The sequence below is a fragment of the Trachemys scripta genome, chromosome 1 (genome assembly GCF_013100865.1).
Source record: "Trachemys scripta elegans isolate TJP31775 chromosome 1, CAS_Tse_1.0, whole genome shotgun sequence".
In the NCBI taxonomy this organism is placed as follows: Eukaryota; Metazoa; Chordata; order Testudines; family Emydidae; genus Trachemys; species Trachemys scripta.
This window is the reverse complement of record NC_048298.1, coordinates 5,357,032-5,369,533: the sequence shown is the minus strand read 5'-3', so window position 1 is coordinate 5,369,533 and position 12,502 is coordinate 5,357,032. Positions and strand designations below refer to the sequence as shown.

At 46.6% G+C, this 12,502-nt stretch overlaps 1 protein-coding gene across 5 annotated transcripts in view; it reads right to left on the bottom strand.

Moving 5' to 3' along the window:
* MEST overlaps positions 1 to 12,502 on the bottom strand; it is a 30,286-nt gene that overhangs the window by 3,396 nt on the left and 14,388 nt on the right. For 4 of the 5 annotated variants that reach the window (XM_034763997.1, XM_034764006.1, XM_034763979.1 and 1 more), the window contains 4 exons: positions 12,022 to 12,092; positions 9,049 to 9,150; positions 3,012 to 3,088; positions 925 to 988 (listed from right to left, as the gene is read on the bottom strand). In XM_034763997.1, coding sequence (XP_034619888.1) covers positions 925 to 988; positions 3,012 to 3,088; positions 9,049 to 9,150; positions 12,022 to 12,092 — 314 coding nt within the window. The remainder of the gene's footprint in view (positions 1 to 924; positions 989 to 3,011; positions 3,089 to 9,048; positions 9,151 to 12,021; positions 12,093 to 12,502) is intronic. The other variant, XM_034764015.1, reaches the window with a different exon arrangement.

Below are 12,502 nucleotides of genomic sequence, written 5' to 3'. Positions count from 1 at the left end.
TTTATTACAAATAAGTGAGCACTGTACACTTTGTATTCTGTATTATAATTCAAATCAATACATTTAAAAATGTAGAAAAACATCCAAAATATTTAATACATTTCAATTTCTATTCTGTTTAACAGTGCGATTAAAACTGCGATTAATCGTGATTAATTTTTTTGAGTTAATCACGAGTTAACTGATTAAACAACAGCCCTAGTTTGTACTCACTGTGCTAGTGCTTTTTATGTAGCCTGTTGTAAAACTAGGCAAATAGCTAGATGAGTTGATGTACCCCCGGAAAACTCTTGTGTTCCCCCAGGGGTACATATACCCCTGATTGAGAACCACTGCCTTACAGTCTGGGTTGTAGTTTGATGATACACCATATGGGTTCTAGGGTAGTCCGATGTCCCTTAGACTGAGTGAGAGCCCAACTAAAGCGTCTACTGCCGGAAACAACCCCAGGAAGAGAGCTGCTCATTCGATTTATAGCAAAGTTCTCACTTTTCAGGCATGTTTTACTTAATCATTATTAGGGAGGGCTGGAACAATCCTAGTCATTAGATCAATTACAAATTTCAGCTCCTGCTCAGACTATTCCTTAGCTGAATCCACACCAGACTGGAACTCTCAGCTGCCCTTGACAGATTCTTCCAAACTAACTTAAATTCTCTTTACAAATACACATTCAGCCCAGGGAGATTTCCAGTTATTCCTGGTTAGGTACTGAAACACACTGAAAAGTTTAATGATCTCATACAGAGATGAAAAAAAGTTTAACACTGTCATTTTCAAATGAATGATTAGTTCAGATCCTAAACTCAAGTCATCTAAAATGAGTGGTGTTTTGAGAAGTGCTGAAACTACCACAGCAACCAGTGACTTCCAGTGCTTTCAATAAAGCAGCCACTGCATCAAAAATGTGACCATGAGACTGACCTGTAGAGCTGAAGAAACTCGGGATATGGATTCACGGGATCCAAGGGCCCATAGATTAGATGCACTGCAAATGGGAAGAACACAAACAGCTTCCATCCACAAAGTTGTCCACATGCACAGTACCTTTACCCATGCAAGAAATCCCTCATTAAAGCCAGCAGCACTGAAGATGCAAGAACCTTTCTGCCTTGAAAGTATATTCTCAAAAAGGCACAATGAATGTTTACAACTAGTCTGAGGGGGTATTGTTCACTAGGTTGTGTGGTGGCCAGGACAGCAGGCATCGGGCACACAGCTTATGCTTAAATAAATGTGTTAGTCTCTAAGTTGCCACAAGTACTCCTCGTTCCTTTAGCTGTACATAGGACTTGAGGGGGGTGAGAGTTCAGTGCTCCTGAAAGTGACAGGATTGATTAGTTGTGTCAAGCATGTGCCTTGCAGTTTCCCCCTAGATAGTCAAAGTGTAACCTGCAAGGCTGGGCTGAGTGCACAGACTGCACACAAGTGAAAACTCAAGAGTGAGACCTTTGCACGCTGAAGAGGAAAGTCAGGCCCTTAAGGGCTTGTCTGCTCACATAGACGGTAAACACTTCATACCAAGAGAGTTAAAGCAGCACAACCCCCTTAGGGTGGGTGCAGTTCTTGGTATAAAGGTGCCTTCTTGAGCTATACGCTTATTTCTGTTCAGGAATGAGAGCAAGTTATCCCAGTATAAGGCACCTTTGTACCAAAGCAGCTGTGGCCAGTAGGCGTTTTACTGCTTTAACTGGAATCAGTTTTAAAAAAAGAGTCTCCCCCCAACCATAATAGTACTGGTACCAAACCTAGGCACAGCCCAGGTCTGACTTCCTCAGCCCTAGTTCAAGAGTCCAGAACGAGCACGCTGTGAGCAGCTTCAGATGCCCACCCAGAGTTCTAAAGGAATCTCATTTTTCCTTGCCAAGGGCAGCTCCCTTATACTTTGCACTGCTCTAGCCCTTTTCCCCCGTGGATCTCAAATCCTCCGAGGTAGATGTGGGGGTTCACAGAGGTTCTCCACCCCCCACTGAAATGCAGCCATCTCAGGGGGCTGGGGGATGATATTGCAGCCGTTTAACAGAGCAGTTGAAGGCGGGGAATGACAATACACTGGGAGAATACACTAAGTCGGATTGTAACATTCCTAATGTCCTTCCCCAAAGCACATTACACCCAGCTAAGCAACTGTCTCAGCAAGCTCCCTCCTCCCCACGTAACAAGACTAATCCGATTAAACAAATGACCTACAATAAAGTCACAGGAAGCGCTAGAGGGGAGGCTAGAGGAGATTGAAGATGCTTCTCTATCTTCAAGGCAGGTTCCTTTGAAATGAACATCCCCACCCCAAACAGCACCCAACCTTTCCCTAGGGGCCTGAAGAGTCTCCCAAGTGTGAGGAGTGCCTAGGCTTTTCAGGGCAAACCTGACACCCCCACTAGGTGTTTGAGATCTGCAATAGGATCTAAGGTGCCTCAAAGGAATTGGCTTACACAAGAATTAGACTGGTTACAATCCTGCCACTGGCTCCCCAGTGCCTGTGGATCAAGTTCAAGCTCCTTGTCCTCGCACTCCAGGCTCTATCACTCGTTCCCCTCCCTGGACCACGGCTGCCAGCCTTTGTTCCCTTCTCCCACTCCCGTCTGTGCATGCGTCCACACTACTGGCCCTCCCTAAACCGCTTCACCACATCGCCCCCATGGCTCATTCAAATCCCTTCCAAGAACTCACTTCTGCCATTTTGCCATGGCATTTACAACTAGCAGTAGACAGCAAGCAGGGCTGATATCCTGGCAACGCCAGCACGGGCCCTTGGGTCCCAGTCCCTGCATTTGGAAACTCCAACAAGGATGTGTAGAAAGAAATCCAAGCGGTAAGGGACAGTCCTGCAAGGGGGCAAACATACACTCCGATTTCACATGGGACTAAAATCCTGGCTGGTCCCAGTGTGAAAGTGGAAAGGTCTTGCATCAAGTGCTGTGCTTGGAGGCTTGGACTCTGCAGGCCAGTTACGACACTGGTCAAGGTATTTTCCCAAACTAATAACTTAAAGGAAACTATTTCCTACTTACATGGAACAGAGGTGGATGTCAGAGCCCCAACCCAACGGTCTCTGTGCTTCTTTCTTTGATTTATATACTGTAAAATACTAAAGAACAAGTGACTTATTAGAGAGATGACAGGGCTTGATCAAACAAAGGGACATTTTAAGCCTACACTTTCAGAATTGGTCTAACAAGGATTAGCAGTAAAGACCTGCCCCCGATCATGTCATCCAACAGCAGCACAGAATCAGATTGGAATCTGTGTCAATTACCTGGACAGGCTGCAGGTAACCGAAGAGCAGTATTTTCCTCTCTTCGCCTCTCCCCATGACTCTGTAGTGTGAAAGCTGCTGGATTCAGAAGCCTGGAGACTGAAATCTTCTGTCCCCAGAATAGGTGCAGGCATCCCTCTTACTGCTCAGAGGGCACGTCTCAACCCTGCCCTGGAGAAACCAGCTCTAAATGGTAGAGGGAACTTCTGTCTCCAGGGCCACGCAGGCCTTGGTCTCTCTGCTGAGATTGCCATGGTGTGCTGGGGTCATGTGTCCCCTAGGACTGGACTGAGACCAAAGAGCAAAGCTGCCCTACACTGAATTCTGCTGGGCCATATCAAGCATTAGTTCTCCAGGCCAACAAGATTCAGGGAGCTCCCTACCCAGAACCCAGGCGGCTGCCGGGCTCCCAGCAGGGAGCTCCCTACCCAGAACCCAGGTGGCTGCCGGGCTCCCAGCAGGGAACTCCCTACCCAGAACCCAGGTGGCTGCTGGGCTCCCAGCAGGGAGCTCCCTACCCAGAACCCAGGGAGCCAGGAGCCTCAGTGCAGCCGGGCTCCCAGCGGGGAACAGAGAACCTGGGCAGCTGCCCAGCTCGGAGCCAGGAGCCCGGACGGCAGCCCAGCTCGGAGCCAGAGCCAGGAGTCCAGGCAGCAGCCCAGTGGGGGGAACAGAGAGACTGGGAAGCAGCCTGGCTGGGAGCAGGGAGCCCGGCGGCAGCCAGGCTCTAAGCCCCCACCTACCCTGGGATGACAGCCCAAGCTGGGAACCTGGTTTTCTTATCCATTTCACAGCTCCAGCAGGAGGCCATGAAATTGACGAGAATGACTGCCGACATAACCCACAGCGTCTACAGATACTGTGTCGTCCTAACTACACCGACATAAGCCCTACGCCTCTCGTGGAGGTGGAGTTCGGATGTCGGTGTAGTCGGGCACTTACGTCAGCAGGAGCAAGGCTGTAGCACGTACACCGACATAATTCGGTCGACAGAAGCTGCCTTACATCGACCTGACTCTGTAGCATAGACCAGGCCCGAGTCATGGGACTGGACCTTGGGCCTCAGTGATACCAACAGTAAATGGGGATAACGGTACCAACCGACCCTGCTGACGTACTTTAGCTCCACATTACAGAAGTACAAACCTGCTTTTAAACGTACCAGACTCACCTATCATTTCCACATATGCAGCTTGATTACCACTGTGAAGCACCAACTTCCTCCTCACACGCCCCCGGGCTGCAGGCCGAGGGCAGTAACTGAGCTCACAGTATTGGTTACCACAAGGCTGCTTTAAAAAAAACCCCAAGTGCTCTATTCCAGCCATCAATGCAACACTAGGAATCCAACATCTGAAATGAGATCTCTCTACTGTGCTGGCATTCTTGTACTGCCTCAATGGAGGAAACGGAGTCGCAGACAGATCTGAAAACTCTGGGGTTCATGTTACAGGCAGTACACTGGGCTCTGTGTTGCCTTTTCACCAAGGTAGGAAGTGGTTTCAATTTACTGCAGAAGAGGACATGGTAGTAAGGCACCTTCACAGGGAGAGGGCGTGTGAGAGAGGAAATATAATCACAATATTTGGATCTCTCCCTCTTACTGTTAAAACGTTAACTCCAAATACTTCTAAACCCCCCTCCTCTCAGTGACAGCCAGCTACTCAGAGCCGGGGCTCTCGATCTGAGAGCTGCAATGCTGTTTTACAAGGCCACAACATTTTCTTACAGGAACTAAAACTTGCATTTTAAAAACAAGCTTTCCAGTTGTTCTGGTTGCAGAGACCCAGCCAAACATGGGCATCCACATTAGTTAGGTTTACGGAACATACAGCGCCAGGGAGTGCAAAATTCACATCACGATCGACCAAAATCCACGGAAAGTCCTCAGTACCTAATGCAGGGCAGGAGATGTGAATGGGGTTTCTAGATTACGAACCTGGCTCACAAAACCCACTCTGCTCCCATCCCTGCCTTGTCTTGGCTGCATTGGACTTAACTAGCAGAACTGGATAATGTAGCCATCTGGGCCAATTCCAATAATCCTCTTTCACCCTCCTCCTTTGGTCAGGGCTCAAATCCTACTAAAAGAAGCTAGATTTACTATAAACAACCAATTGCAGTATAGCCAGTTCCCGTTTACTGAAGGCAATCTATCTGGGCCATGGTTAGAGAGTTAGTCTGGTTCTTCCGTCCTCCAGCAATGGAGGCACGCAGTACACCGCAGCAGGGATGGGCAACGCAGGCACCGTGACAAAGCAACGTTCAGCTGGGAAGGTAAATGCACAATGAACATTCAATCATAATGCGACAGGAGAGATTTCTGCACTGAATTTCTTGTTAAAATGTTGAATCAAGTTGCATGCTAAGGAGACGTGACAGGAATATGTTGCAATGCATGTGCCAAGTGTGCAGAACTCCAGCTACACACACACACAAGTTAGTACAGGTGCAAATTTGCTAGTTCTGCTCAAACGTAACTTACTAGGAAAGGCACCTTTAACGGTGTCCTTTCAAAGGTCTCCTTTGGGTTGTTTTTCCTCTTCCCTCTCATCATCCTACTTAATATATCTTCAAAGTGCATTACAGACACTGGCTTATTTGCCGTCAAGGGAGTGAAGTATGTATTAGCCCCATTCTTTAGATGTAGAAAATGAGACAGTAGTTAGAGATGAGCAGCAGAGGAAAAAGTCATTGGGTTTCTTCCCCATTTTGTTTCCTCATTATATATACTGAAGGCCTGAAAGGGATTATTTACTAATTTTATTAATAAAAAGGGTATTTTTCTTGGGGGGGAGGTTACATTTTTCCTAGAAGACACTAGGCATGACTAGAGAACTAGTAGATTTATGCCAAAGATACCACAGAAGTGAAATCCAATTAACTGAGGAGGGAGGTGATTTTTATTCTGATTACAACTTTTGCTTGTTTCCTTTCATTAACACTTATTTGACTCAAACGCCTCCTGAACAAACAGCTGGAAGAAAAGCTCTTGCATTGATGATTTAATACTCCCTTCCCCGTTACTGATTAAACTGAGGGCCAAGACAGCTCCCATTCCACATCTCTGTGTTGTCCAAGAAAAGCCTCCAACCAAACCAGCGAGGACCAAACTTGGCAGCCGTTATTCAAAGGTAAACCACAAGCAGGAACCCCCTAACTTATTCTGAAGAAAAATAAAGTCAAGCTACATACATCATACATGAGCAAGAAAAAGAAAAAGAGCACAAGCCCATTTCCCCCCTTGGGCTAGTTTAAATTGACTTGTCCAAAGCCACAGAAAAAGTCAGTGGCAGAGCTAGATCTCAGGCATTCCTGGCCCACAGATCACACTTTGGTACTTTCCATCATCCACAGGAATGTTCATGCAATTTTACCACTCCTATAGAGCAGAGCTTGTCAAATTCTTTCACAGTGTGGACCATGCCTCAGATCTTCCTGTGGACCACCTCCTCCCCTCCCCATTCACAACTGCATGGCCCAGCTTCTCTCCAAACCTCAATCCCATTTATAGCTGGGCAACATCCACATGCCAACAGCTAGGCTGGCTAGTACAGATAGCTTAGCCCCTCCTCCTTGATTCCAGCTATTTCTATAGGTATTCAGGGTCTTCTTTCACTGCCTGGAGGAGGACTCAAGGAAGACAAAGCCTTTGTGGAGACACTAAATGAATTACTTGCATCAGTCTTCATTCCAGAGAATGTGAGGGAGAGTCCCACACCTGAGTCATTCTTTTTAGGTGACAAATCTGAGGAACTGTCCCAGATTGAGGGGTCAATAGAGATGATTTTGGAACAAATGGATAAATTAAACAGTAATAAGTCAACAGGACAAGAGGGGATTCACCCAAGCGTTCTGAAGGAACTCAAATGTGAAACAGCAGAATTACTAACTGTGGTATGTGAATTTTCGCTTAAATTAGCCTCTATACCAGATGACTAGAGGGTAGCTAATGTAAGGCCAATTTTTATAAAAAGCTCCAGGGGCAATCCTGGCAATTACGGTCTGGTAAACCGAAGATCAGTACCAGGGCAAATTGGTTGAAACTATATTGAAGAACAAAATGATCAGACACATCGATGGACAGGCTATGTTGGGGAAAAGTCAACACAGCTTCTGTAAAGGGAAATGATGCCTCACTGATCTATAGGAATACTTTGAGGGGGTCAACAAGCAGGTGGACAAGGGTGATCCAGTTGACACAGTGTTCCTGGACTTTCAGAAAACCTTTGACAAGGTCTCACATCAAAGGCTCTTAAGCAAAGTGACCTGTCATGAGATAAGAGGGAAGGTCTTCTCATGGATCAGTAACTGGTTAAAAGATAGGAAACAAAGGGCAGGAATAAATGGTCAGTTTACAAAATGGATAGAAGTAAATAGCAAGGCCCCCCAAGGATCTGTACTGGGACCTGTGCTGTTCAACGTATTCATAAATGATCTGGAAAAGAGGGTAAACAGCGATGTGGCAAAGTTTCCAGACGATACTAAATTACTCAAGATAGTTAAGTCCAAAGCTGACTAAGGCTAGGTCTACACTACCCGCCTGAATCGGTGGATAGAAATCGATTTCTCGGGGATCGAATTATCGCGTCTCGTCGGGAAGCAACAATCGATCCCTGAATCGACGCGCTTACTCCACCAGCAGAGGTAGGAGTAAGCGCCGTCGACGGGGAGCCGCAGAGGTCAATTTTGCCGCCGTCCTCACAGCGGGGTAAGTCGGCTCCGATACGTCGAATTCAGCTACGCTATTCGCGTAGCTGAATTTGCGTATCTTAAATCGACCCCCCCCCCCCGTAGTGAAGACCTGCCCTAAGAAGTCTTATAAAGGGATCTCACAAAGCTGGGTGACTAAGCAACAAAATGGCAGATGACATTCAATGTTGATAAATGCAAAGTAATGCACATTGGAAAAAAATAATCCAAACTATACATACAAAATGATGGGGTCTAAATTAGCTATTACTACTCAAGAAAGATCTTGGAGTCATCGTGGACAGTTCTCTGAAAACATTTCCTCGATGTGCTGCAGCAGTCAAACAAAGCTAACAGAATGTTAGGAACCATTAGGGAAGGGATAGAGAAGATGACAAAATAGAATGCCATTGTATAAATCTATGGTATTCCCACACCTTGAATACTGTGTGCAGTTCTGGTCGCCTCATCTCCAAAAAAGATATTAGAATTGGAAAAGGTACAAAGAAGGGCAACAAAAATGGTTAGGGGAATGGGACAGCTTCCATAAATGGAAAAATTAAAAAGACTGGGACTGTTCATCTTAGAAAAGAGACGCCTAAGGGGGGGATATGATAGAGGTCTATAAAATCATGCAAGATGTGGAGAAAGTGAGTAAAGAAGTGTTATTTACCCCTTCACATAACACAAGAACCACCCAATAAAATTAAGAGGCAGCAGGTTTAAAACTAACATAAGGAAGTATTACTTTACACAATGCAGAGTCAACCTGTGCAACTCATTGCCAGGGGGTTAAAAAAATTAGATAAGTTCATGGAGAATAGTTATTAGCCAAGATGATCAGTGACAAACCCCACGCTTCAGGTGTCCCTAAGCCTCTGACTGCCAGAGCTGTGACTGGACGACAGGCGATGGATCACTCGATAAATGCCGTTTTGTTTATTCCCATGAAGCACCAGGCATTGGCCATTCTTGTGTTCTTATGTGACCAGGCAGCTCTCTGCAGACCACCAGTAAGTGCTCCATGGCTCTCAGTTTGGAAATACAGGGATGAGTTGGTGCGAGACATCAACAGGCAAGGAAATTAGAGAGCAACATACCTGTCAACAACAAGGTTTCCATCATTTGTCCGGATTGCTGTCCACATGTCCCAGTATTCCGCCGCTGAAGGCTGCGTATACGGACCAAAGACTGCTCCAAGTCTGAAAACAAATTCAGAGAGGCATGAAGATCTTTACAGCATGTATCCCCTCCTGAAATAAACAGGATATAACATCACTTAATACCAGACACAAAAACTAGTTTCAGGGCAAAAGTGTCAAATGATTACAAGATTCGTTTGTAAAATACACAATCTTGGAGCACCCCAAATTATCCAAATTAAAAGGACAGTGTCAAATTTAGCAGTGATCCCGAAGTGGGGGAAAGAAAGGTGTTTCAGAGCATCTAATATGAATAGAAATGTTTGTTCTAATTCAATGAATTGTTTGTGGGACGGGACAGTCATTTTGTTGTTGTTGATCCCCATGCAGCGCTGGAAAACCAAGTACAACAGCATTGTAATAGTGTGAAAACCAACTGTGCATCTCTAATGTCCTTGCTGAGTGGTGGGGGTGAGCGGAAAGAGGGAAATCTCATTTATTTAGGTCACATCTGAAAAACCTCAACTTAGTAAACTGCATGGGACCCACCACAGAAAGGGGGCATCTGAAGTCAAATCCCAGTGGGATCAAATGGCTCTAGGCCCAGTGGTCACCCACGATCGACGGGTCGATCCTGGAGCCTCTGCCAGTTGATCGCGATCTCCAGCGCTAAAAGTCTGGCGGCGCAGTGGAGCTCAGGTAAGCTGCCTGTCTGCTGTGGTCCCAGGCAGCTCCCAGAAGCAGCTGGCTGCTGGCATGTCTCTGCGGCCCCGCAGGGGCGTGGGGGAGGGGTGAGATGGCTCTGCGCGCTGTCCCCAGCTCCCAGGGGCCACAGAGACGTGCCAGCAGCCAGCCACTTCGGGGAGTGGCGTGGGGCCACAGCAGGCCAGGAGCCACCTGTGCTAAGCGCCTCCCGGCCAGAGCCTGCACCTCACACCCCCTCCTACACCCCTGCCCCAGCCTGGAGCCCCCTCCTGCACCAAACTCCCTCCCAGAGCCCACACCCCTCACCCTCTTCTGCACCCCAACACTCTGCACCAGCCAAGAGCCCCCTCCTGCACCCAAACTCCCTCCCAGATCCCACACCCCTCACTCCTGCACCCCAACCCCCTACCCCAGGCTCAGCCCGGAGCCCCCTCCCACACTCCAAAACCCTCGGCCCCAGCCCAGAGCCTGCACCCCCTCCCGCACCCCAAGCCCTTGCCCCAGCCTGGTGAAAGTGAGTGAGGGTGGGGGAGAGCGCGCAACGGAGGGAGGGGGGAATGGAGTGAGGGGGGTGGGGACTCGGGCGGGGGGGTAGATCCTGGGTTGATCTTAAATTCAAAAAGTGATCTTGTGTGGAGAGCCCTGATCTAGGCATTCTGAACCTAGGGTGAAATCCTGGCCCTAATGAAGTCAATAACAAAACTGCCACTGACTTCAGGAAGGTGAAAGTTTCACCCTTAATGCTTAAACCGTAAATCTGTGTGGTTACAGATGAGGGAATCCTGGGACTTTTCCTGTTCCAAGTCCTGACTGATGTGTCTTTAAAGGGGTTATATTTGTTGTTTGCAGGCAGCATCTTTAAGAATCATAGAAATATAGGTCTGGAAGGGACATTGAAAAGTCATCTACTCCAGCCCCATACACTGAGGTAGGACCAAGTAAATCTAGAGCTTATCCAACCTGTTCTTAAAAACCTCCAATGACAGGATTCCACAACCTCCCTTATCATTAGAAAGTAGTTTCTAATATTTAACCGAAATCTCCCTGGCTGCAGGACTTTTTGTCCTAGCTTACTGGACACGGAAAACAATTGATCACGGTCTTCTTTATAACAAACCTTAACACATTTGACCACTGTTATCAGGTCCCCCCTCAGACGTCTTTTCTCAAGACTAAACATGCTCAGGTTTTTTATGCTTTCCTCACGGGTCAGGTTTACTAAACCTTTAATCATTTTTGTTGCTCTCCTCTGGACTCTCCCATTTGTCCACACCTTTCCTAAAGTGTGGTGCCCAGAACTGGACACAGTTCTTCAGATGAGGCCTCACCAGTGCGGGACAATCACCTCCCATGTCTTATATACGACACTTCTGTTAATGGACCCCAGAATAATATTTGTCTTTTTTGCAACTGCATCATATTATTGGCTCATTCAGTCTGTGATGCAATATAACCCACAGCTATTTTTCAGCAGTACTACCACCTATCCAGTTAGTCCCTATTTTGTAGTTGGGCATTTGACTGTTCCCTCCTGCTTTGCACTTATCTTTACTGATTTTCATCTTGTTGATTTCAGACCAGTTCTCCAATTTGTCAAACTCGTTTTGAATTCTAACACTGTCCTCCAAAGTCCATACAACACTTCCCAGTTTAGAGTCAGCCACAAATTTTATAAGCATACTTTCCATTCATTCTCCAATTCATCAATGAAAAGACTGAATAGTACTGGACCCCTATGGGACCCCAATAGATATATCCCCCTAGTCTGAACTATTGATAATGACTCTGAATGGTCTTTCAACCAGTTTTGCACCCACTCTAGAGTAATTTCATCTAAAACCACATTTTTCTAGTTTTCTTAGGACAATGCTGTGGGACCTAGTGTAAGGCACCAAATCAGAAAGGGAAATAAGTTGTTTAGACATGAACAGTGCTTCCAAGTAAAGTCTGTCTCAACTTCAGAATATCTTCAGCATAATATGGTGCATCTGCCTACCACCGATGAACTGGATGGAACGACGGTGAGCGACTGTCCTCTACTGGATGGAACATGCTCAAGTATATGTGAACAAGTAGCCATCTAGTAACTACAGCCTATAGAGGATGCATGACTTAATACTTTTATACAAGTGAGTGTTTCCTGGGTTATACTCCTACCTAATCTATACACTTGGCACAACAAGGTTGTCCCCTACAGTGTGTGTAGTGCTCAGAATGCCAACTCACCCTCTTGAGAAGAAGTAGTAGTTCATTAGCCGGGTGATGATGGGGGACAGTGGGCCACCATCCTTGAGAATCTTTGGCAGAAGAAAGGAGAAAAACGCCATTAAATGCCATATAGGCAGCAATGACTCCTTGCCTGTTCAGGGGGCCTTTCCTACAGAGCTACCAGGCCCCCATAAGCCAGCAGTCTGACAGAACCACCGTTTCCCCACAATCACTGAAGTAAATCCATTATTACTGCTAGATTTTTCAAAGTTATTAACACACGGAACCAAAGCACCTTCAGCCATTGATCTCTTTAGGCCATTTGAACCTCAGATCAAAGACACTAAGGTCAGGACTTGAGAAAATGACTAGGCACCTAGTAACCAGAAGGCAATAAGATTTTTTTTTTTGAGGAGATGTCAGGGAAGGATAAGCAGCCTTGTTCGGATGAGCAGCTCACCCATCACTAATGAGAATGGGAAAGGTGATGGGATTCCTA